Source organism: Peromyscus leucopus, chromosome 23 (genome assembly GCF_004664715.2).
Source record: "Peromyscus leucopus breed LL Stock chromosome 23, UCI_PerLeu_2.1, whole genome shotgun sequence".
NCBI lineage: Eukaryota > Metazoa > Chordata > Mammalia > Rodentia > Cricetidae > Peromyscus > Peromyscus leucopus.
Window position 1 is genome coordinate 43363333 of NC_051082.1, and position 27674 is coordinate 43391006.

Below are 27674 nucleotides of genomic sequence, written 5' to 3' on the forward strand. Positions count from 1 at the left end.
TTGTATTTTTTCAATGACAAGAAAACACACATGGGTCTCTTAAGGTTTTGCTTGAAAATAAAAAAAGTGGGAGTATACATACCTCCTTACTTCTACAAATCTTCTTAATTGTTCCTTAATTTAATATGTTTTGAGAACAGAACAACAAAGATGAACTGGAGCAGAAAATTTTTGATTTGACATGCTCCAGAAAGAGAGATTTTGTGAAAATTCCTGCTATAGGGGAATGGTGTGATCCTGACCATATGCTCATAAAGAGGAGAGAACGTTTGTATTTTCCTACAGGGGGCTGTGGATCACATTGGGTCCCCAAACACCTTGTTCTGTATTCCCAGGTTATGAAGGCATCTGCCCTGATACAGTTGACCAAAGCTAAGGATACAGATGACGATGATGAGTTTGAAGGCAACATGCAGTGCAGTACACCACTTGCAGTCCACCTGGTAGGGCCCACTCCCAACTTGGGGACAGATTAAATGTCTCACAGCAGAAGGAATTTGAGTGGTCAAGGAGACATGGGAGCCTGTTATTCACACTCTATTTATTTTAGCAATTCTGGCATTACTCTCTGCCACATGTGGAAAGTACAAAAGTCTACCTGGCCTGCATAGCTTACATTCCCTTTGGCTTGTCCAATCTGCCTACTAGAATGTTTACTAATAATATGCTTGTTTATTTTGCAATGCTGATGTTTCACATGTGGTGCCTGGCACTACTCACTTTAACGATATTAGTATATCATAAATCATTTCTATTTGTTTGTCACTGATGGAACACTATGACTATGTTCTTCTCTTGTGAGTGACTGGCAAGGCCTATAGTTCAAGGGTCCACATGGTACCAAAAATGAAGCATCATCAACTCATTCATCATTTTGATTACCTATAGGTTACACCACTGGATGGGCATTTACCAGAATTCAGTGATTTTCCTGTGGCCTGCTTCATAATGGAATTCTCCTTGAGTGGCTTGCTCCGTGATTCTAAAGTACTTCCTGCCACTGAATGTATGATCTGTGGTGCTGGTTGTATTGTCTTAGTGGTGCCCACCTGGTCTGGATGAATATAAATCCTAAAATCTGCTCATTGGCCATTTCCTGTTTATACTGTCCGTAGAGGAAAAGGATATTAGACTTCGAGCCACCATCCTGGAAAATGGGTTGATCAAAGGATTTTTAGAGAAGATGACCAACCATGGTATATCATTTTATATTTGACCTCACTTATTGTGTTAAAACTCCATATATGTAACTGACTCTGAGTCCCCCTATTAAATAAAGGGGAGTACACTTCAAAACTGCAGTGTTACGGCCGGGCAGTGGTGGTGCACGTCTTTAATCCCAGCACTCGGGAGGCAGAGGCAGGCGGATCTCTGTGAGTTCGAGGCCAGCCTGGACTACCAAGTGAGTCACAGGAAAGGCACAAAGCTACACAGAGACACTCTGTCTTGGAAAACCAAAAAAAGAATTGCAGTGTTACTTGTATCCTCACTAATTGTATAGATGCCTTTGCTCATGGGAGCCTTCTTTTACTTTAACAGTCTTGGTTTGCTGTGGTTCCTGTGCAACCTAATGATATTTTAACTTTGATTACTTTGGACAACACATTCTCTTTAAACTACATAAGGATTTTACTGAAAATATATTTCTGGATTTTATTTTAACTATAATTTTTTGCAGGACTTACAGCTCTCAAGACAGAGGCTGCTGTTCCACAATGACCCTTGCCCAACAAGAGCAAACTGCACATTTTCTTAATCAGATTCCTTATAATACTTCTGTAGCTTAGATACACATAGTTAAAATAAAAACCACAACTAGAAGCTAAGTTAAATGCTCTAAAAGTTTGTTTATTGACCCTGGGAGATACAGTACAAGCAATGCAAATTTAATTATCTTTACAGTGTCTTGCTGGCTTTAGATATATCTGTGTTGCTCCTTTAAATTATGATGAATGTGAACAGAAATGGGAGGGAATTAATAAACATTTTCAGGTAATATGACAACATGAGAATTTTTTTTAGATTTGTAACCCTCAAGCAAATAGTTATTGGCATGTGCCATACTCATTACACAATCAATTCCCCTTTGGGGCCAGTCAGACATTTATTACACAAACTGCCAGATTTAATCTCCTTAACATTTTTAAACATTTGTTCACTATTATCTTCAGATTACTTATGTCGATATTTCATCTGATAATATTAAGAGGCATTTGCTGGTTTAAGGTGTATTTTATGCTATAAATACTTAGACACAAATGACTCATCTAGACATAAAAAACAAAAAGAGGGGGGTGTCCTTTTTGAAACAGACTAAACTCAAAGTTTTCTCAGACACCATTTCAAAAGGACAAAAGGCATGACATTTCTGTGGCCTTCCAGGAACAAATTTGGCAACCTCCTCTCTGAGTCTGGAGCCAGAGCCTCTAAGAAGTTTTGGTTGTAGTTTATGTGGATCCTAATCTTTTCCCTGGGTTGTGGTTATCAGTCGTAAGGCAGCTCTGTCTGAGGTATCCTGGGTTCTCTTTGCCAACATTGTCTGACTTAGTTCTCAGCTCACCTTGGTCATTTGCCCCTGCAAATAGGAAGTATGTAAGGATCTTTGCTGATTAATAAACCTCCTTGGCATAAGTCACCAGCTCATGCAAGACTTCCAAGTTCCAGGTATCTCTCTTTTTTATTTCTTTCCCTTGGTCCTCCCTCTCAAAACCTCACCTTTTGGGACTCTAATTCTTGCAGGTTGTGGTCAGCATGATATAACCACATCCCTATTGGTACCTAGTCACCTAAATAAGATATCATGGTATACCCAAACACTGAGCAAGGAGACTAATCTGTGCCAAAATCTGAACAGCAAGTTTAAGATTAATCTTGTCTACAGGAGACACTACTTGAAACAAACAAACAAACAACAACCCAAGAAGTGTATTTGAAAGAATACATAAAAAAGTCATCCAAAAATGATAAGGAAGTTGTGCTTTTTTAATTGGGGGCAAAGCTTGGAATTCTTAGAAACTTAAGCAATGGAATCTTTGGTTTTGAAGAATTATGGTCTAATAAGTAAACCTTGAGGATTCAGAAAAGCAAATCTTGCAAGAGTACAGTCTGCATGTAGGCACTGCTCCTGTGTAGGAGCTCAGGAAGGACAGGCCAACATTCAACCTTCAAAAAGCATACAGAAAGGCTCTGTGTAAATTCACATTGCTTATTATATAGGTACATGTATATGTATATATGTATGCAATTATACATATTATATTTCAAATCGTACATGTATATTTCTTACAAATTTGTCTTTTGTTGGTGATTTTGTATAAAGATTCTGCTTCTGTTTCAAGAAACAAAACTCCCAATCTGGTTAAATATCCGAGTTTTATAGGGAACATCATCTAGTCTCCCATATTCCTGTTCTTTTAGACTTATGAATAGGGTTGTACCTTGAAGTGAAATGGAGTAAAGGCAAATCTTCTTGTAAGTGTCAAAAGCTTGGCTAGTGCCTTGGAAGTAATATTGGGATTAAAAGTTCAATTGAGGAATCAAGTATGTGCATATTCCCCAAAAGTAACAATGTGCCTCCTGATAGGCATGTTCCAGAGATACTCAGCAAGAAGTGTAAATATTATTACTGAACTTAGATTTGAATACTCAGTGGCCTTACATGTGCTTTTTAAAATACTGATTAAAATAACTGTACTTTTCTGGAATCTGTACTGAAAAGGAAACAAAATCTTTGATGCTCTCAAAGTCTACACATCAGCATTTTACCTTCAGGTCCTAGTGTGCTAATAGCCAGGGTCCTCACCTGACCTGACACAAACCTGAAGTCATACCTGACCTGCTGCAAACCTGTGGTCACAAACACATGTTAGCAAAACCCAAGGGTAACCTGGCAATGATGTGAGTGTAACAAAAACAATTCTGCCAACTGAAAGCCTTACAATTAATCTGAATGTCCGTTAGAATGGATGAACCTACATGGGGTTTAATGATATTTGTGTAAGTGACACCATCACAAGAAGCAAACTAGGGAACCCAACATCACTCACCCTCCTATAGTTAAGCATTGTCCCAACAAAAGGCAGAGGTTTGGGGCCAGGAATTCCCAGCTTCTTAAAAAGTCCATGAGAAGAGGTTCCATACCTAAGACATGGAGGAAAAAGTCAGTCAGATCATGAGCTTGTTAACCATACACATAAATATTCATTATCATACACACAAATAAATATACACATTCCCACATGTCATATAAAAATATACATATTTATGTATACATATATACAATATATATGTATATTATTGGCTCAATATGTATTGTATGAGTAGATATACATGTATATGTGAGTATATATTCTGGATGCAAATACTGTTAATTACCAGAATTTACTAAAGTGAGGTAACAAGTGGACAGAATATAACATAAAAATTCAGAGCAATAACCCCCTTCATATTCCATCTTACTATAAACTTTTAGGTTAACACTTGATGGTTACAGTCTTAGAGTTAATATGTAATAAAACTTTATAAACTTGGTTTGAATGTTGCTGAATGTCTCACCAGACTTAGGAAGTCAACACACATTATCAGTGTGAGTAACCTGCAATGTAAGATCCACATGACCCATCCTCAACATTAAGTAAGCAGGGAACAGAGGTTGTTCAGAGGGGGAGGACAGCTCACCAGCAGAGCCCCATGACAAGATGCTCTCACCTTTCCTGTCCCTCAGACTGAAAACTGTGCAGAGTTTTCCAGGTGCAGTTTTTGGCTGGGGAGATGGCTCAGCAGGTAAGAGCAATTTCTGTTCTTGCAAACACCCAGGTTTCGTTCCTGTCCCCAACATGACCCATCAAGAACAAGAGTTTATAATTCCAGTCCCTGAGAATCCAATGCCTCATTTTAACTTACATGGTCATCAGGCATACATATGATACAGACACATACCTTCATGCAAAACATTCATCAGGGCAATATAAAAATATATTTTTAAGGTACCAATTTTGGGAGCCCTCTGTTCAGATGTGGGGTTTTGATGTTGCAGTTGACTTTGAGCCATTCATGCTCCTGCAAGTAACCTTTCAAACACATTCCTGTGATAACTTCAAAAAATCATGTCTCTCCAGGGTGGACTTTGGAGGAATGGGTTTGTCAATTGTGCCCTACTGAGGTCAAAGGATATTTGCTCCCAACTTTCCCAGAAAATGCAAAGTGCTCAATGAGTTATCCAAATGAACTCATGAGGCAATGAACTACAGAAAGCATCTTTTATCTGTTCTGTTTCTTCCTAGACCCTAGAAAGCACAACAGCAGTTTTCTGTACTTAGATGATCAGCCACAGGCACTTAGTTTACTGTCAGTTATCCAATAATTTCTCGACAATACTCTCTGGACAGACAGGCCTGAGTGTCAGTAACATCTCAGGCCTGTTTCCCTCATTGTGGTTTCAATATTCTGCAAACCTTCCTATCCCAATGTGACAAACTAATGACAGAAAACCAACAAGAGAAACAGCAGACTGTAATCATTTTCAGCCTGCTCCAGATTGTCTCTCAATGTTGGATTTTTAACATCACTTGAAGACACATGGCTGAAAAGCACAGTGAATTAAATCATTTAGGTTACAGGAAAAATGTGTTCAGCTGTGGGAGTACGAATTTCTATTGGATTATACCTCTTGATTTTCTGACAGTGAAAAGGGGCCTGAGAATTATTCACCTCTAAATCCACAAAAGAGAAATAGCTAATCAATTACTCACAGGTAGAGGAGCACCAGAATGGTAGCCAGCAGTGCTCATGTTTTCGTGGAAAATTTTGGAATCAGGTCCATTGTTCTTTCCCTCCAGAAATCCCTCTTTTCCTAGTAGGTTAGGATATGCGGTGTCTTTCTGAGTTCAGGTGTGAATCCATGAAGACAATCTGCAGTATTTATGTGCTAGGAAAGGGGGTGGAGAAGTCATTAGTGCCAGTAGAAAGATCAACTATGTATCTTCCATGGGTATGGAGAACATGAGTGACACCTTCAGTTGACAGTTCATAATAGTTCATGTTAACCCACATTTTGACTTCTTTTTAGTTCTTTTCCCCTGGGAAATTAATAAATAACTAAACCAATGTTCTTTTTAAGACCAGAGGTCATAGATGTTTGTCAGAAATGCAATAGAGTGATTGACATTAAATGTCCTTTGATGTTTACACAGCTGTCTATATTGCAAAACACATTGAATCTTTGCACACCAGCTCCTTTTATAAATATTTACATATGCACATTTCCCTCTATGGAACCATGTTTATACCCTAGAAGATGAATGACCACATTTAATAACAAAAATGACAAAAAATAAATAAATCACATCATCTCCAGATAAACTAAAATTTCCCATATATTTCCTTTATTGTCATTTTTGCAGCATTCATAGATAGCTTCTGCATATACTTCCCTTATACTTTGCTATTATTAATGAGCTTTGCTCACTATTATTTTCCTATTCCCTGTGTCAGTTAAATGTGTTAATATACACCCATAGACGCCAAAACATGTTAGTGTTACAAACCCAAGCTTGAATTTTTCACTTCTTGCTCTGGGCCTTCCCTCTCTCTGTAGCATGTGGTGGTTTATTGGTCTTTGGTACCTGTGAATCTGTGCATACCTACTGCTTCTTTTTGTGTCCCTAACAAAGTAATTAGCTCTGAATTTATTGGACAGTAGAGAAAATGGCATGGACAATGGATGAGGGATTCTTTACAGAAATCTTCAACAGAGTTTTATGGAGAGCATATGCTACCAAGCTGTATCTGTATATAATTTGCAAAATTAATGGTGGATATTTATTTATAGAGTTACTTCCAACCTATGAGCTACTTTCATCAAATGATTACCACAACACACACATGCATTTACTCTGAGTCAGGAGTATGGAAGGATATATAATTTAAGATTAAAATTGGGCATTAGCTTAGGTTGTAAAAGCTCATTACATGGGAAATCAAAGGTAAGTGAAGGTGTTTGTAACATTGTTCTCTTAAAGGCAGGTTAATCAAAACAGAATATATAGTAGGGTATCAGCATAAGTGATCTCAAGGTACATTCTTAAATTAACTGTCAGGTCCAGAAAAAGTTCAATCTCTATGAAGGTAAGAGACAATAAGACTGTCTCTTGTGACCTGTACCACAATCTTGATGGGAGAGTTCCCACAAGTGAGTTTTTATGAATCACACAAGACAGGTTGGAAAGATGACTTCATGGTTAAGAAGTCTTGGTGCTTTTGCAGAGGACCCACTTAGGTTCCCAGCACCTACATAGTGGCTATGGTGGTCTGAGTAGGAATGGTCCCCAAAGGGTAATATGTTTGGATATTTGGTCATTACGGAGTGGTGCTACATAAGAAGGATTAGGAGGTGTGACCTTGTTGGAGAAAGTTTGTCACTGAGGGTCGGCTTTGGGATTTCAGAAGCACAAGCCAGGCCTTGTGACTCTCTCTTCTTGATGTCTATAAACTAGGATGTAGAGCTCTCAGCTACCATGTCTGCTTGCATGCCTCCATGCTTTCCAGAACGATGATAATGAACTAAACTTCTGAAACTGTAAACAATTCACAATGGAATGCTTTCTTTGTAATTATTTCATTGGTTATGGTGTCTCTTAACAGCACTAGGACATTGATTAAGATGGTGACTCACAGCCATCTGTAATACCAGGTGCCCTGGATCTGGCATTATCTTCTGACCTCAACATGCACCAAGCAAAACAGTGCTACACACACACATACACGTAGGCAAAATGAAATAAAAACAAATCTTGTTTAGAAAATAAAAACAAGGTTATGTTTGTGAACATACTTCCTTTTTATCCTTTTGAACTGTATTTTCTCCTTTTCACAGTAATCCACACACTTCACCACCATTCACCAAATCTTCCCATTTTTTACAACACACCTCTCATTATTGCAAGACATGCGTTATAGAAGAATGATGTCTTCATGGTACAACATAGTCACTTCTTCATCTACTTGTTTGCTTTCATCTTTTAATTTTTTGTTGTTGTTGTTGGGTTAGTGCTAGTGATGATGGTTTTGTTTTGCTTTTTGCTATTATCAGGTGATGTAACATTTCTAGATTCATATATTATACATTAAAAAGGTTTTCCTCCAAGATTCATTAGATAAAATTCATTGTATCCCTAAAAAGTGCCTTTTACCATGCATCTATGCATAAATTCAATGCAAATGAAGAAATGTCATCTGGGGTCTCCTGTGTAGTGTGTTGGTTGTCTTGCAGAGGTTCCTTGTTCAGGTTTTGTCTAAGGTGGGGTGAGAAACAAGCAGACATGTTCATGCAGTCTTGTTCCGAGAACATACTTAATGCACTTGAGAAATAATCAGAAATATGAAAGAAAACTGGTGGCAGTGCACTTGTCTGCCACCCAAGAACACATGAAAATCTTAGAAACAGTCTGTAAGAAGAGTAGGATTGGTGGCTCATGAAATCTTAATGCATGGCTGTGTGGTTTTATTGACTTTAACTTCTTAATCTGGTTATGTGACTATCTCTGGCATATAGACAGAGAAACTGAAGCTCAGTGATTAATATCTGCTCCCCAATAGCCATAGATCATAGGAGATCATAACAGACTCTCACATATAAAGGTAACATGAAAGCAGGTTGAAATTCTCTTTGGTGCTCAAGTACATCAATATTCAACAGCTGTCATTCTAAAGAAAGGATCATAATAAAAAATATGCAGATACAAGACTACATACATTTATCTCTTGAATTCTTCTATCTCCCATGGGTTCATGGGAAGGACGGCATGAGCAGAGGGGAAGGACGACAGAAGCAGCGAAGGGTAAGAAGAGTTTTTAGTATCAGCTCTTAGCTACTGCTCTGACATCTTGGGCTTTTAACTCTGCATCTGGCTCCATGTTTCTTATTTAATAAGACTGTTACATCTGCACTATCATGTCTGTTTCTCTGCAGATGACTTCTCTCTCTGGCTCTATAGTCCTTCTTCTTTGATGATCTTTGAGCCTTATAAGTTTGTGGTAATATAAAAATGTAGAGTTCTAAATCACTACCTATGTGCCAATACATGATCTCATACACATGAGCACACAGTCAGGCCTATATGGAATCAGTGGATATTAAACAACAACAACAAAACACATGAAATGAGAAGGGAAGAGTTATGGAGGGTATAGTAGAAGAACTAGAGGTCAGGGAATGTGGAGCAGTTTTGATGAAAACACTTTATATAGTATGTATGAACATTAAACAAAAAAGAAGAAAGTACAGGGGCTAGACAGATAGCCATTGGTTAAGAGAGAGTTCTGCTCTTGTAAATGACATGGCATTTGGTTCCTAATATACATATTAGGTGGCTTAGAACTACCTGTAATTCTAGTTTAAGGGAGATTCATCACCTCTGGTTTCTGTGGGCACCTGCATACATGTTCATGCACATACATATGGAACATAAGCACAATTTTTAAAATAATAATAACATATTTTTTATAAACTGAAAGTCAAATAAAAGAGTTCTATACTTCACATCTGTGGGATAAGTAGTGCTTGTAATATTTTCATTCTTACTTTAAAGATATGAAAACAGATACATTGGAAGAAACTTTTGCAAATGAAGAGGCCATAAAGCCAAGAAATGTAGAGAGTGCTTATAAATCTGAATTCTACTAGGGGAAAACTTGCTTAATATCAGGAGTCAGAAGAGTAACTCTCTGAGGCATTTCTCCCAAAATTATCCATTCCCCAAAAATGACCTCCAATCAGAAATGGATTGAATGAAATACCAAAGTTCTCATATGAATGATCATATTTATTGCCAACAAAATTAGAGAAGAAAATTAATCCCCAATAAATCACATAATGACACAAAGAAACTGTCAAATGAAGAAAAACCAAGGTAATTAAAAAAAAACATGAAACAGGAATTCAATGTAGACCATACTGAAATGGTTGGAGGGAACACATCCAGTGTAATAAAGGGCTTTGTGGAAAGCCTTGCCAATAAAATGTATCAGGGCAGATTTTGAGCTTGAAGACAAGATGGCGAAATTAGAAAATTCCAATGAGTAGAGAGATGGACTGGGTTTATGCCCCTATGGGTACTGGGAAGCAAACCACGGTCCTCTGAAAAAGCAGTAAATGCTCTTATCTTCTGAGACATCCTTCCACTGCCCCTCTATTTCTCCCTTTGTTTTGAGACAAATGTCATTATATACCCATCACTTGCCTGTAACTCACTATGTGGGCCCATCTAGCCTTAAACTTACAGAGTTTGCTTCTGCCTCCCAAGTGCTGGGAATAAAGGTATACACTAACACTCTGGAGAAGAGCAAAATTCTCAAGGGAAAATTTTAATCCAGAAAAGTTTGGGATTGTGTATTTCAACTTTGGAAAGACATTAGGAAACTAGATTATTATACCAAACAATGATTTTCTGTCACAATAGAGAAAGAAAAGAAATCATTCCATAAAAATGAGTTCATACCCACTAAGCTACAATTACATAAGATTCTGGAAGGCACCCTTCACATTAAAGAGAAATGTATTCACATCCATTAGGTCACAGGCAAGAATAAACTACACATGAGTGAAAGTTAAGCAAGAGAGGAGTAGAAAAACACCAATCAAAATCCACAAAAGAATTATAAACCTTTCAACACCTATTATTATTATTATTATTATTATTATTATTATTATAAATTGCCCAATCTAGACAGACCAAGGGCTACAAAGATTTCTCAGTGGTTAAGAGCATTGCCTCATTTTCCAGTGAACCCAGGTTCTATTTTTAGGAGGTACATGGTAGCTCATAACAATCTGTAACTCCATCTCCAGGGATTCCAACATCCTTACTGCACTCCATGGATATCAGAAGTGCAAGTGGCATACGGATGTATATGCAGGCATAACACCCATTCACATAAAATGAAATCAAATAATGTAAAATATTAAGCACACATTCTTGTTAAATGTATGAAAAGGCAGGAATAAGGCTAGGGAGATGGATCCATAAAGTACTTTCCATGTGTTCAGATGTTGACAGCCCATTAAAAATTCAACCACTTAAAAAGTAGAAACTAGGCATCTTCAGAACAAATTATATAGTTAGATTTCACTGTAAAAGCAAGCTCTCAGTTTGACTGATAGGCTCTATCTCAATGGATAAAGTGAAGAACTATGCAAGGAAATTCCTGATGCCAACTTTGAGCATCCAAATGCATGCCAACATATATGTACATGCACCCTCTCCAAACACAACACAAACACACGTGAACAACATACATGCACACACACACACACACACACACACACACACCTTGCAAATAATGGGTACAGGAACAATCTTGCATCAGAGAAAAGTGTGTTGTCATAAAAGACAGGCATCCCTTAGAATAAAGGACTGAAAAACATTTTTCTTCCTGAAGAAATGGAGCTAAAAAGAAGCAGCCATCACTGTTTCAATTGATGACAGTTTTGGACCTTGAACCATATAAGGAATGGAGACATGGCTTAGGGATTAAGAGCAAGCACTTGCTGTTTGCTTAGAGGGGACCTGTGTTGAGGGTTTTGTTTGTTGGTTTGTTTTATTTTCTGATTTCAGCTTTTGTTTCTTTTTTCATTTTTATTTATTTATGTATTTTTCTATTATCAGCTTGATACAGTACAAATTCTTATCCTAATAGTGAAATGTTTCATTGAGGCTTGCCCAGTAATTGAGTAAAACTAAAACTTATTATAAGCCACAGTCATACTAGGGTCCCACCTGCTATATAGCCTCCCTGGTTCTGTGGGTTGCAGTCTGATTGTTCTTTGCTTTATATCCAGTATGCACTTATGAGTGAACACCTACCATGTTTGTCCTCACTCAGGATGGTATTTTCTAGTTCCATCCATTTGCCTGCAAATGTCATGCTGTCATTGTTCTTCTCTGCTGAGTAGTACTTCATTGTGTATATCTACCACATTTACTTAATCCATTCTTCATTTGACATGCATCTAGGTTGTTTCCATGTTCTGGCTATTATGAATAGTGCTCCTATGAACATAGTTGAGCATATATCTTTGTGGTATGATTTAGCATTCCTTGGGTATATGCCCACAAGTGATATGGCTGTGTCTTGAGATAGATCGATTCCCAATTTTCTGAGAAAACGCCATACTGATATCCACTGTACAAGTTTGCTTTCCCACCAACAGTGGATGAGAGTTCCCTTTGCTCCACATCCTCTCCAATATAGACTGTCATTAGTGTTTTTGATCATAGCCATTCTGACAGGTGTAAGGTGGTATCTCACAGTTGTTTTGATTTGTATTTATCTAATGATTAAAGATGTTGAGCATTTCTTTATATCTTTCAGGCATTTGAGATTCTTCTTTTGAAAATTCTCTGTTTAGTTCTTTAGCCCATTTTTAGTTGGATTGTTCAGTATTTTAATGTCTACTTTCTTGAGCTCTTTATATACTTTGGAAATCAGTCCTCTGTCAGATGTGGGTTGGTGAAGGTACTTTAGCATTCTGTAGACTGTCTTTTTGTCTTATTGATCATCAGATTAAATAGAGAGAAACTCAAAGTGATTCCTCTAAAATCAGGAACAAGACAAGACTGTCCACTCTTCCCATATTTATTCAATCTAGTACTTGAAGTTCTAGCTAGAGCAATAAGATAACAAAAGGAGATCAAGGGGATACAAATTGGAAAGGAAGAAGTTAAACTTTCACTATTTGAAGATGATATAATAGTATACATAAGTGACCCCAAAAATTCTACCAGGGAACTTCAACAGCTGATAAACTCCTTCAGTAAAGTGGCAGGATACAAGAAAAACTCAAAAAAAAATCAGTAAACCTCTTATACACAAATGATAAAAGGGCTGAGAAAGAAGTCAGAGAAACATCATCCTTTACAATAACCACACATAATATAAAATACCTTGGGATAACACTAAGTAAACAAGTGCAGGACCTGTTTGGTAAGAACTTTAAATCTCTAAAGAAAGAAATTGAAGAAGATATGAGAGATATTGATTTGAGAGGAAGGCAAAAATTAAGTAAATATAATTGAGGAAAAACAATGCAAAGAATCAATGAAGCAGTAAATTCTTTGAATGGATAAACATCATCAATAAGCCCTTAGACAAAGCCACCAAATGAAAGTGAAAGTGCCCAAATTGATAAACTACAGATGGCAATAACATCATGAAGATTCAGTAACATAAAATCCAGAGAATTAGGAAGAAAATCTGAAAAACATTATTTCACTAAATCCAAAACTTGAGAAAAGAAGGATGAATTTCTAGACACAGTTTTATACCATAATGAATCAATAATTAGAGCAGATCTGAAACAATAAGATGTAAGATTGAAACAGTAAATTTTAGAAATCTCCTTATTTAAAAAGTGAGGGTATAAATGAAGTGGTGAATTTTACAAGATCCTCAAAAAAATAGACCATCTTGCACACTTACATTGATTCACAATAGTAGCAAAAATACAGTTATGATGTAGCAAAAAAATCTAATTTTATGGTTGGTGGCCCTCACAACATGAAGAACTGTATTGAAGGATGGCAGTGTTAGTAAGGTTGGGAACCTATGTCTTGGAGACAATGTTTTAAGTAGTACTTTTTTTTTTCAGGACAGGATTTCTCTGTGTAGTTTTGGTACCTTTCCTGGAACTTACTCTGTAGACCAGGTTGGCCTTGAATTCACAGAGATCCACCTGTCTCTGCCTCCCAAGTGCTGGGATTAAAGGCGTGAGCCACCACTGCCCAGCTCAAATAGTACTTCTTGAGTCTTCCTCCAGAAACTGATATATCAACTCATAGGAAATTGTTTCACAGCACACCTGTAGCTGTAGAGGTTCACCAAAGGGTCTGAGGCTCAGTGTTTCTTGGAATCAGGAGGACATAGTGAGGTTGGTGATTAGCTCTTTCTCCCCAGAACATGGATTATCCCAGGAGAGGAGAAGCAGCTAGAAAAGTGTTGTGACCCGCACGGCTGGGACCGAGAACTGGCAAGGGACATCAAGGTTAAGCAGCACTCGGGACACACCGTGATTCGTCATTCAAAGCGAGCACTTTTACTGACTATCCATCAGTCTTATATACCCTGCTACTTCCTACTCTCCATGGGGTCAGGGTACGGTCCTCAGGTTCCCATCCAGGTCCCAGCAGTTCAGCCAAACAGGAAGACCCCAAGCAGAGAGCTGATTCTTAAAACAATGTTCCAGCAATAGCTATATTGTAAACATCCCATGACTCCCTGACGACAGGAAAAGAGGAAGGACAAAAGGGCACCCACCTTAGGGCAACTTAGGGCAAGCAAACAGGCTATGCACAAGGCTTGTTAAGCGCCTGCTGCCAACATGTCCTCTCCTTTTCTTTTTTAAAAGCGCACAGATAGCCCCTGTCTTAGGTCACCTGTAAAACCCTGTCTGACTTTCCCGTCCTCAGGGAGGCCCTTTATCCCGTCTTAGGTTGTCAGCAAGGCACAGGAGTTGCCCGTCTTTGGGTACTATCTTTCCAACATATGTAACCACACCTGAGCAGATTCAGGGTGCTGCATAGCTAATAAAGCTTGCTTGGTTGCCCATTGGCCTCAACTAAACTGGAGATGCCATCGGTAAACCATGAAGAATCTGAGCCCAAGACCCAATATACACAGGGTAAGTAGGGAAACAGACCCTGACCATCTAGTAACCCATCCAGCAATTTTTGACATAGCTTGCCACCAAACATTTTCATCAATAGGAGTGACTCTACTTTCATTAATATGAACAATGGCATGAACTACTTGCAAAGTAAAATTTACAAAAGTTGCATTCCATGACCCTCTTAAGTAATCATTCAATTCTTTAACATTAGCAGATGCATTCACAACAATATGAGGGGTTACACATATTTCAGAAAACCCATAGGCACATAACATATGTTGTCTAATTGTCCATTTAAAGTCTGTTGGATGTCCAAAGCACCAGCTACTCTTTCTGACAGGGCATTAATAGTAGTAGCCTGTTGCACGCCCTGGGAATTAGTCAATCCAGCTGCAGTGGCTGCAACAGCCGAAGTTGCCATGGCAGCAATTACAGCAGCAGTTATGCCAAGGTCCCGTCTGCCGTGATGGAGTTGCAAGGGAAATTCTGCTGCATTCTGTTCCTGTGGCATCATGACAAAGGCAGGAATTCTCACCACCACAGTATGTGTGACATTAGGACTCAAGCAATTACTTAGGCTGCAATTCAAAGCTGAACAATTTAACTCCTCCCCTCCCACACCCGAGCCATTCCAGAGAATAAAGAAAAAAAAATGTTGTTATTGAATCCTGCAGTAGGGTTTCGAGCAAAGCACAGGGAATTACATAAATTCATGGTGACATTTATGCTTTGCACATCATGTTTAACATTACTAGCTATAGTTCCAATAGTCCAATTAGAAGCAAAGACAGCAGGAAACACAGAGCTTTCAATACTTACTGGCAACAAAACTGGAGGATTCTTAACCAGGCTCCATGAAGGCTCTGTGTAGACCCAAGGGCTAAGGACCATCAGCACCATCAGAATCATGAGGTTGTTCATGTTGAGATTTCTGTGTCTGTTCCACGGGCCAAACACACCATTTTGGTATCCAGATTGGTTTCTCAGCACCTGGAGGGTATACACAAACTGCTCCCCTCACCCTAGCCAATAGTGGCGCAGGGGACTGCCATGTGCCTGTGGAAAGATCCTTCCACCTGACCAGAACCTCAGAGGGAGAGGAGCCTGAAAAATGTCGTTGAGGGAATGACAGTTTTATGAATTATATTCCATTGTGAACAAAATTTCTGAAAACTTTGGCTGGCATAAGCTGGCCCATTATCTGTTTTAATACACTGTGGAACCCCCATATAAGAGAAAGCAGCCAAAAGATGTTTAATTATATCTTGTGCACACTCCCCCTTGTGAAGGGTGACTACTATATAATGAGAATACCTGTCCACAGACACATGTACATATGATAAAGTTCAAAAACTTGAAATATGCATGACATCCATTTGCCAGATATCGTTGGGATGTAGGCCACGAGGACTAACACCTAATGATGGTACATGAATAAAAGGAGCACAAGTGGCACAAATAGATACAATTTTTAAGGCCTCAGAGTGAGCACAGCCAGTACAATGCTGTAAAGTTTGCACATTGAGATGGAATTTCTGATGTAATTGAAATGCCTGATCAAAGGTGGTGACTACACAAGTGAAATGAGTAGCTACATCTACAGCAGCATTGCCTTCTGCAAGCACCCCTGGAAGACCAGAGTGCCCTCGAATATGGCCCACAAACAGAGGATGTTTTCTAGCCCAAATTAACCTTTGAATGGTCTGTAATTGAGAATGTACTGTGGACTGTTTTCCAATGTATGGAGTGGTTTCAATACTATGCATCATTGTGGCCACATAGCAACTATCAGTATAGACATTTATAGGTTCTAAAGAGTAAACTTGCAAAGCCAATTGTAAAGCTGTAATCTCAGCTTTGTTGTGCAGACATGGAGGGCACTGCCAGCCATGTTACCTCATCCCCACTGATGACTACAGCAAAACCTCCTTTAGATGCATCAGTAAAAATTAAATGAGCACCCATAATAGGTTCCTGTTTTACAATATGGAGAAAAATAAAACTACCCACTTTAAAGCTTTCTATAAGTTTATGTTTTGGATAATGATTATCTATCTATATAGCCTCTAAAATTACGTAAGAAAAGGCACCAAGCTTCATGTTCTCTTTGCAAATAAGTTAACATTTCTTGTGTATAAGGGGGTACAATGCACTCAGGAGACTTTCCAAACAAGGTTTCCCCCATATATTTAGCTTTCCGTAGGAGTTGAATTACTAATTCATAATATGCATTCAAAGGTTTAGATGGGGTTTCAGATAAATGCACCCAAAATATGTACCCTGTTTGCCAAAATACTCCCATAGGTGAAAATTCAGAGGAAAGAATTAGCAATAATAAGAGTTTGGTATAATCTATTTGTTGCACTTGGAGTTCTTGTAGTGCTTGTTCTACCTTTCCTAAAGCAGCCTTGGCTTCTGCTGATAGGTTCCTTGTTCTACCTTTCCTAAAGCAGCCTTGGCTTCTGCTGATAGGGTCCTTAAGGAAGTCGGAGAAGAATCTCCTTTTAAAACATCATAGAGAGGCTTAAGTTCTCTGGTGGGTATTTGGAATGAGGGGCAGAGCCATTGAATTTCCCCTAAAAACCTCTGCCAATGATGCAATGTCTTTAATTCTGCAATATGAAATTGTAATTTCTGTGGAAATATCCCTACAGAATTTATAGTATATCCCAAATATTGATAAGGAGCTATATTTTGTACCTTTTCTGGGGCAATCACTAATCCTGCAGCTGCAAGTACTTGTTGCAAATCTGCATAAACTTATAATACACAGTCTTGGGTAGATACTGCCAATAATATATCATCCATATAATGTATAATATATACATATGGAAACTTTGCTCTAATGGGTTGTATGGCTTCTGCAACATACGTTTGACACATAGTAGGGCTATTAGCCATTCCTTGAGGTAAAACAACCCAATGATACCATTTATATGGTTCTTTATAATTAATAGAAGGAAGAGAAAATGCAAAACGCTGGTGATCTTGCTGAGTCAAAGGAATAGTAAAAAAGCAATCTTTCAAATCTAGCACTATCATATGCCAATCTTTGGGAATAGCAACTGGACTGGGTAGGCCTGGCTGAAGAGCCCCCATTAACTGCATAGTGGCATCTACTGCATGTAAATCTTGTAAAAGTCTCCATTTTCCAGACCTTTTCTTGATAACAAAAATAGGAGTATTCCAGGGGGACATGGAAGGGACAATATGCCCTGCCAACAATTGTTCCTGCACTAACTCATGGGCAGCCCTCAATTTTTCTGGTGTTAAGGGCCACTGATCTACCCACACAGGCTCATCAGATAACCAACTAATAGGTGTGGGAGAAGGCCACACACCAGTGACCCATACTAAAAATGCCCTAAGCCTCTCTGATCTCCAAGTAGTCTGGTGACCTCATCAGCGCAGTAAGAGCAGCAACACAACCCTGCTCTGCCTTTCCCAGCCCTTTTCCTGGTGTCCATCCCATATCCATCATTATATTATTAACGAACGGATTTTCTCCCTTTAGAGCTTGAGTAGTGAGAACCGCTCCCATGGTTTTTAACACATCTCTTCCCCACAGGTTAGTAGGTAAACCTAATACAACAAAAGGTTGAAAATGTCCTTCACGCCCCTCCTGATCACTCCACTTCAATATGCAGGCACTTTTCTGTGGTCTGGTCTGTCCTATGCCCTGTAACACTGCTGTAGAATCCTCCAGAGGCCATCGTGCAGGCCAGTATTCTTTGGATATAACAGATACATCTGCCCCAATATCAAGAATCCCCACAAAAGATTTACCTTGAATTTTTAATTCTAATTTAGGTCTAGAATCTATGTGGGCTACCCAGAACGCTTGAGGAGTACAAGTGGACCCGAAACCTCCCTTTCCCTGGGCCACACATAAACTTCTATTTTTTGTAGAAACAATAGGAAGCAGAAGTAGTTGAGCTATACGCTCCCCTTGTGGGATCACTGAGACCCCCTGTGTTGCCTCTGCCATGATTTTTATCTCTCCCTCATAGTCATTATCTATCACCCCAGGCAAAATCCTTATGCCCTTCATATACGCTCTACTTCTACCCCAAAGCAGTCCCACAGATCCTTTTGGTAAGGGGCCATAAACTCCAGTGGGTAGTGCTTGAGGTCCCATTTGAGGGGTTAAGATTGCTCTGGTGGTGGAACTGAGATCCAGTCCTTTACTTCCTGGTGTTCCTTGACTGAGTTGGTCAATTGAAAGGGGTTGTTTTGTGGAATGAAATGGAGGCGACCACTCCCTGGGATTACTGTTTGGGTCTGCATAGCTCCATACACTCTGACTTTTGGGGCCTGAAGTGGGCCCCATCCCCTGTTTCTGAAGGTAGTGGGTTACTTAGATCTACATTCACTACTCCAGTGCCGACCCATTTTTACATTTGGAACATAGTCCAAGTGACTGGTTTGGATTGTTTTGTGGGCAATCGCATTTCAAATGGCCTTCCTGCTTACACTGGAAACATCCTTTAGGTCAAGCACCTCGGCCATTCATGCCTTGCAAGCCATGTCTCATGGCAGCAGCTAAAACTTGTCCAGTAATATGATCACCATCTATGACTTTGCAGACATGAAGCATGTCATTAAAACTCTTGCCTTTGCTCCCTCTTAAAGCTTCTTTGCACTACTTACTTGCATTCTCATATGCCAACTGTTTAACTACCGGCACGGCCTGATCAGAATCCCCAAAGATCTTTCCTGCCAATTGCAAAAGCCATGACACAAAATCTGCATAGGGTTCTGAAGGACCTTGCAAGACCTTTGAAATTTGTTCTCCTGCAGCAAGGTTTGGCAGAGATTTCCAGGCTCAGACCGCTGCATTAGCTATTTGAACATGTGCCAGGGTCATACAATATTTGCTGTTGAATATCAGCATATTGCCCTGGACCTGACAGCATGTCATAATCCCTCTGGGGTTGACTGGCCCATGCATTAATGCATGCCAGCTCCAAGCATCTTTCATAATTCTCACTTTTCCACAAGAGATAATCTCCTCCAGACAGGGCAGCACAGCATAATTGCTGCCAATCACTAGGTGTTAAATAACTAGCTGAAAAGGACTCAAAAAGTGTCACAGTGAATGGAGCCTGCAGACCATAACTGCTCACTGCTTCTTTTAATTGTTTCATTTCTTTAAATGTCAAAGGTACATGATTCCTGACGGCTTGTCCGGCAACATTAACATTTTTGGAAACGGGATAAGTCTGAACAATATCCTGCCAGATAAGTCCCCTCCATTTCCCTTCCTCCTTTTCACCCTGATTGTCCCTATCCAACCAGTATGGATTATGAGGAGGCAGATGACAGCAAATCGGAGCTGAAGGCTCTTTATGTTTTACTTTTGTTTTCTGCAGCCGCCGTTGTAATTCTTCGATCTCTTTCTCTAACCGCTCCTCCTCACCCAACAACTCATATATAGACTCAAGGTCACTCTCATCATCCTGAACTGCAAGTCTCTTGCGGGGTTTCATAGCCTTCTCTTCCTCTTTTTCCCCTTTTAAAGATTCATTAGTTTCAGCTTCCTGGGCAGTGGCAAAAGCCTGCTCACATTCTGCTAATTGTTCCTTCACTTTCACCTTGTCAGTTAATAACACATCCTTTTCCAGCCTCCAAAGAGAAAAGGCTGCAATAGGAAACACCTCTGGTCCCGTATCCTGCAATGCCTTCTGTAGATCACATTTCACCTGTTCCCAATCAGGGATATTCCACCCTCCTCCTGTCAGAAACCACGGGCTAGATTCATCTATAGTGTCCACAAATGTGAGTGCAGTACTAGACTTAATACCTGTTCCTTGTTTCTGCAACAGCTCTCTCAACTCAGTGGCCAACTGAGCCTTAGCTGTGGAATTTTCCATGGTACGTACCCTATTTTACTCTGTTACATCCAATCCTCCCCCTTCCTTTGTGAAGGTGAGCCTCATACACTTACCCCTTCTTTCAAAGTCTCGATGGAACCTCCACTTGCTGCAACCCTCACAGCCTGGGACCGAGAACTGGCGAGGGACGTCGAGGTTAAGCAGCACTCAGGACACACCGTGATTCGTCATTCAAAGAGAGCACTTTCATTGACTATCCATCAGCCTTATATACCCTGCTACTTCCTACTCTCCATGGGGTCAGGGTACGGTCCTCAGGTTCCCATCCAGGTCCCAGCAGTTCAGCCAAACAGCAAGACCCCAAGCAGAGAGCTGATTCTTGAAACAATGTCCCAGCAATAGCTGTATCATAAACATCCTGTGACTTACTGACCACAGGAAAAGAGGAAGAACAAAAGGGCAACTTAGGGCAAGCAAACAGGCTATGCACAAAGCCTGTTCAGCGTCTGCTGCCAAAAAAAGAGGATCCAGGCAGTGCATTTATGATGAAGCAGAAATTGAATGAATGGCAAATCATGGAAGTTTTTGAGAATTGAGACCAAAAACATGTTCTTACAATCACTGAAATGCTAGCACACTGGGGAGACTCTGTATATACACTGCAAGAGAGCATGGTTCAAAGCAGAAGATGAAACTAGATTTCTCCAAATGTCATAACCTTGATCTTGCACAAGATATGGACATACTAGATCTGGTTGTTCTCCAAGTAATGGACATTCTGTGGTCCCTTTTCTTCCTTTGTTAGTGACAGCTGCTTATGAGGTAGGATACAGAATCAGGGAAAATATGGGACATGGGAAGAGACAGGAGCCCCTCATCCAGGAGTCTGCTAGAGTCCTCTCTCTATTTGAGACTCAATAATTTCAGTATAATTTACATTTGCTTAAGGCCGTTCTCCTTTCCCAGTTATAAATTACAGTTTTCTAAGAATATCACTAGAAACCACACTTACAATAAAAGACATGTTTTAAGTGCCTTTTTGCTCATCCTTCTACTTTATCAATCCATCCTTATAATCTCATCCAAGGCACTTCCACAGACACACTACAGTCAAACTTACAGGTGAGAGAAAGAAGGCTGGGGAGATTGCTTAGTGGGTAAGGCACTTGAATGCTTAAGAGTGAAGGTGGAGATAGACACAAAACCTGGGGGCTTGTTGTCATCTATTCCTGCTGAAATGATGAACTCCAGGTTCACTAAGAGATCCTGTCTTAAAAAAAATAAGAGAAAAAGTGGGAGATACTGGACACTAACAGTCTGTCTTCTACGAATGCATGCAGAAGTAGATATACCAATATATGTACCTACACCCACATCCCCCACCCTCCAAACAAACAAACAAACAGGAAGGAGGTTGATGGGATGGCTCAGCAGATGAAGGCACTTGCTGCCAAGCTTAACAAACTGAGTTTGATCCTGGGATTCACATGGTGGTGGTATTTCCAGAATCTGGACCCCCTAAAGACCACCAAGAGAACAGATCTAATACAAAAGCAAACAGTCTTTTATTGCAAGTTAATTTGGTCCTCTTCTTCCATATTTCATAGCAGTAGAGCATTGTATTTATAGAGTATAAAGCAAGGGGGATTTGGAGCTTTATGGGCTGCAAAGGAACAAACTCAGGATTGGTGTACCTCCCATCCAGAGGTGCTGACCTTGGCTTAATTGGTCAGTTGCAGCCACAGCAAAGATTTTATCTCTTACAGTGGTTGCTGTGGTTACTACGTTTTATCTTTATCATGAGCCTGCTAGTTGTAACTTTCAACTGGTTTCTTTTACCATGTGGGCATTTCTGGTGTGGTTTTCTTAATAACTAGAGCTAGGATCAATGTCAGTGGCTCAAGGGCACATCTTGCTGAGCCAGGTGCCTCCATAATGCTGGGTCTTTTCCACAATCTGTCATGGCTGCAGAAGGGCCAAAGCAGGGTCTGGGCAAAGGACTGGGTTCTTCATTTCTCTCACTAGATGTTACTTAACAGGACCTAATCACGGGTTCTCTCTGAGGGTCCCTAAGGATAGGTACTGAGACCCCAGCACCATCACCTGTACTGTATTTATCTGTTCCTTAATAAAGGAAACTAATTTGTTCAGAACAGAGGGACCAAAGGTGAGTAAGAGTAACTAAATCAGTATGGGAACCAGCAAAGTGGAAATCAGAGTAGTCAAACGTGGGGATGAGTTGAACAGTGTCTGAAACCAGCTCTGTGTTTGCTCTTGTTCATTTTGCATTTTGCCATCCCCTCTCTGACCTTTGCCAGTGATTCTTTTATCATCCCTGAATAGTCAACATAGAAACAAATTCTCCTCCAAGAGCTTCACATAGCCCACCTTGCTGTAAGAATATGAGGTCTAAATCACATTTGTTTTGTAACCCACTTCAGCAACAGAAGACAGCAAGGCTTGTAGGTGGGCAATAAAGTTTTCAGGCATTTCTATGTCTGTATAGCTTGTAGGTCATTGTAATATTTGTCTTGTACCATTAAAGATGATATCCCAGACCCTGCAGCTGCCAGTCCAAAGCTTAGGAGGTCACCTAACATGAAGGCTGTTGTAGACTGTCTTTTTAGTCAAGTCAGGTTCCCCTCTAGCCTTTGGTATATGTCTTTCTTGATGAAAGATTGTTTTGGAACCAAACATACCAATATGCAAAGTCTTTGGTCTGACTCAATAACTGCCCATGGACACAGAGAGCAATCCCAGAGAAGCATGCCCACCAGCTCAATGCAGTGACATGAGATGGAGACCACATAGGCACACAGATAAAATTTTCAAATATAATAAAATGTTAAAAAGAAAGAGATGTATATACCATAACAAACAAGAAAACAACTTAAGAATCACTAGAAATAATAAAGTATTTTTTTAAGTTCATGCAGATTTATGAACTCCATGAACCTCATGGAGCAGAGAAAAAAAAGGACCACTAGTTTCAGTCTCATAAATCTCCTCAGTTCCCAAGATGTTATCTCTAACTATCACCTAAATTAAAAAATTCTTTGATGAGTGCATGGAAATAATGAATTCACTACCCATACAATAAAAGAATATGCATAATTATTCAGGCATTAGTAAGGGCTTTCTGTGGAGACATTTCATTGTGGTAACACAAACCCCAAGGATTTTCCTTGAGTTCTTACCAACTCAATATACACAATTTCTTATTTCAAGAACACAACACTCTATTTTGATCAATCACAAGGCATATTCCTGGTCTGCAGGACCTAGTGCACCTGTCTGAATTAGTATTTCACTGTGCTAGGATGCATTGAGGGTAACAGAAAAGTAGGGCAGGTGTGTACAAGACTATTCTAAAGGAAACCAGACCAGGCACTCCAAGAAGTATTTTATTGCAAAATGTCTGTAGAGGCAGCACAAACTCAGTGAAGGTGGAGCTATGGAGAGCTAGCATTCAATGGATTAATGATTTGAATAAAAATGGTTCCCATAGGCTCAAATGTTTGAATATTTGTTCTCCAATTGAACTCTTTAAGGATTATGAGGTGCAGGCCTATTGAAGGAGTTGTGTCACTGGGAGTAGGCTTTGAGGTTTCAAAAGGTTTAGTCTTTTTCAGTGTCCTCTCAGTCTCCTGCTTCTGGATCCAGATATGAGCTTGCAGATGTCCTGTCTGCATGCCTTTGTTTCACAACTACAAACTTTAATACTCTGTAACTCTAAGCCCAGTTAAATGCTTTCTTTTAGATATTGTCTTAGTCATGGTGTTTTAACTCAGCAAAAAAAGTAAGAAGGAAGGTGCTACCAAGGAGTGGGCTATTGCTGTGACAGGCTTGCCTATGTTGTTTTTAGAGAAATGTGAATGACATTGGAGTTTTAAATGAGAAGATAGGATGGATGCTATAATTAGGATTTAATGGCCTATCCTTATAGCAGCTAGGAAGACATTGCAGAGAGCCATATGTAGGTTGGAGGCCCAAACATAGATAATGATCTACCATTATGAAAACAGCTCTCTGAAATCATAATTCCAATTAATCACATCTTTTATAAATTGTCTTGAGCATCATGTCCTGTGATAGCAGGAGGAAAGTAACTGATACACATGGGCTGGTTGCAACATTCTTGTACTACCATGGAAACAAAGTACTTCTACAAAAATAGGTAAATGGAAATACATGGCTGTGAAAATTTTTCCACTTAGATGTCATTATTGTTTTTTTTGTTTTATGTTGCTATAGAATACCTGAGATAGGATCACTCTTAAAAACTAAATTATTTGTTTTTTTTCTACTTCTTCCTTCCTTCTTCCTTCCTGATTTCCTTTCTTCTTCCCATCCTTTCTCCTCCTCCTCTTTCTTCTTTGCCAGGGTGTTGTCCCAGTATAATACAAACAAAGAATACTATGAGCATGTGATGCCCAAGCTAGTGTCCCCATCCTATATATTCCCCCCCACTCTCTGGAATGAAATTAAGCTGACTCTCAGAGGTTCTTTCCATAATACTCTAGCCATTCAAACCCTACTCAGTGGTTCTGCTCCATTTCTCCCTGTAGCCTGTTGGCCAATGTGCTATGAGAAAAAAGGAGACCCTATAGCTGGCACCCACTGAACAGGAACTTCTAGAATGCATAGTTTGTTAGCACCCTCCTGACCCCTGGCAGAAGGTAGTGACGTCTTTTGCCTGACCATTCTAGTTCAAGGATAAGTCATCTCTCTTCCTCTCTTGTTTTACTTTTAGTTTGTACCTTTGTGAGGACTGGATACAGTTTGTGGGCAATTGAAACAAACCAGGATGGAAAGCTACATTTTCATCATCTTTACATGTACATATGAAAACATGCCATAAATTGAGGATTATGGTCCTTTCAGAAGCCAAAGGTGTCTAATAAATAGCCCATCTATTTCTACATGTACCAGATGTAGGATATCTACACTCAGATTGTTCACCAGAGTTGTCCTGAACAACACCTAAAACTACAGGGGTCTACCATTGCTCTAGGTTCCTAAGCAGAACATGAGGGTAAGATCCTAGAGCAGAAGACAGTAAACACATTGGTTATAGGCAGGGTCAACATTGTACTGAACAGGAAACTTTCTCCTTGATGATAATCTTTTATAGTACTGGAAGGCAGTTGGGAGGATTCTTTAGGGGGAAAGAAATCAACAGTCTTTCTTACTCAGCAGTGAATCCCATAAACTCCCATAATAACCAGCATGGCAAGATTATCTCATGTATATATAGGATAATGGCATGAATATTATGGGGGTAGTCAACCACTTTCTATTTGGATTTAACTCCATTCCATAGAAGGAAACATATGTTTATTCTCTAGCCAAGGACCCATGGTTGAGGAGCTCACAGACACAAGAATGGACCTATTGCTCTGATAAATGGTCTTAATATCCAACTGCCTTCTAAATTAGCATGTTTTACCAATATTTTAATATAGCCCTCAGATATAATCAAAGTAATTTCTTTTTGAAGTGGATAGTGGTTAACAAAAAGCTGACAATCCATCAAAGTGCAAAGAATAATTGTCAGTGGAATGCTCACCCATAAATGGGAAATTAAAGATTCTATAATGGAAACATTATTGACACAATTAAGGAGAAATCTTTTATCAGTATTGAAATGAAACATATTGTTCTATCTTTGGGAAAATGGGCAAATTTTGACATGAGAGAACATAAAGATTGCTAAATAATTATTTTCTGTCCATACACAAAATCAAGACAATAAAAAATAATTGAAGATTGTGTCATGAAGTGTGGTAGATTAAAGTCATATTCATGTAGGTTTTCTTCCAGATTAAATTAAAATCCAGGTATTTAGAATGAACTCTTTGAAGAACATACCAGAACTTGAGATAAAATCAACCTTCATTTATGGCCCCATTTCTTGATATAATCTTCAGGACAACAGGCTTTTCTGGAGCCTGAGCCATTTTCTTACCTAATTTCAAGGGAACCTAAAATAGTTGAATAAATACATTGATGAGTTAAATAAATCATCAATTATACAGAAGGCTAGTAGAACCAATATATTAAGAACAATAGTTGTTTCTTCCTCTGTTGTCACATGGCTGTGACCATAGCATTCAGAAGTAAGAGGGCAGAGAAATACAAGGTTAAGACTTGACTGTTTACATAGCATGTTCTGTACTATCTTGAACAATATGGATTACTTTCTAGAAATAAATAAATTCATCTTTATAAGTGAATAAAAGACTTTTTAACATTGTGATGTTTTCAAAGAAAATGCCCCCCAAAGACAGTGGCACTCTTAGGATGTATGTCCTTTTGGGGTAGATGTGGCCTTACAGGAAGTGTGTCACTATGGAGGTAGACCTTAAGTTCTCATATGATAAACACGTGTCCAGTGTCTCAGGCCACTTCCTGTTGCCTTTGTATACAGATAAAGAATTCCCCAGTACCATGTCTGCCTCCAGGCCACTGTGCTTTCTGTCACAATGATAATGGACTAAACCTCTGAAACTGTAAGGTGTCACCTCAATAAAAATGTTTTCCTTCATAGGAGTTGCTATTGTCATGGTGTCTCATCATTACAATAGAATCTCCAATTAAGACAAACACCAAATGCCATGAATTGCTTATATAGAAAATGAAAACATACTTCAATCTATTCATACTTCAACATACATATGGAGCATCTAATGTGTAAAAGGCCTGAGACAAAATTGAGATGGTTGTCTTCTTTATTGTTCTAAATTTTAACTGAAAATTAGAAATTTGAAATTTGTAAAGAACACTTGTGAACACATAGCAAACAGATTTTAAAGGGTGATATAAAGTTAATTTTCATTTTGTAAAACTGGAAAGAAAACCATGAGTAGGTTTGGTACATGATAATACTATCACAATGCATTTACTTTCCAATCTGATACATGAGGGTTCATGAATGTGGGGGGGGGCTTTAGGTACCACTATGATATTAATCCTCTCTCTCTCTTCTAAAATTCTAAGATAGTGCTAAAAGGGGAATTTGCACTCATTTTGACTAATTTTTTAAATGACATTATTGTCGGTTTGTGAAAGAGAAGGCTCGCTTACAGAGTAATAATCATATATCAGCAGAAGAATACGCAATTGTTGCCTCATATTTTGAGAAAGGCTGTCTTGTAGGTAGTTTGAGTTTGTTAAAG

General features: G+C 39.1%; 2 protein-coding genes across 3 annotated transcripts in view; both read right to left on the minus strand.

Moving 5' to 3' along the window:
• LOC114684395 (cytochrome P450 3A13-like) overlaps positions 1-5784 on the minus strand; it is a 99226-nt gene extending 93442 nt beyond the window's left edge. Inside the window, exon 1 of the mRNA XM_037198477.1 lies at positions 5751-5784. The gene's annotated coding sequence lies outside the window, so the exon portion shown is untranslated. The remainder of the gene's footprint in view (positions 1-5750) is intronic.
• The window catches only part of LOC114684384 (cytochrome P450 3A13-like), a 75155-nt gene that overhangs the window by 6284 nt on the left and 41197 nt on the right, over positions 1-27674 (minus strand). For both annotated transcript variants that reach the window (XM_037198478.1, XM_037198479.1), the window contains 5 exons: positions 20610-26480; positions 15482-15599; positions 5751-5926; positions 4708-4824; positions 4047-4140 (listed from right to left, as the gene is read on the minus strand). In XM_037198478.1, the coding sequence (XP_037054373.1) occupies positions 26385-26480 (96 nt within the window). In that variant the 3' untranslated portion in view covers positions 4047-4140; positions 4708-4824; positions 5751-5926; positions 15482-15599; positions 20610-26384. The remainder of the gene's footprint in view (positions 1-4046; positions 4141-4707; positions 4825-5750; positions 5927-15481; positions 15600-20609; positions 26481-27674) is intronic.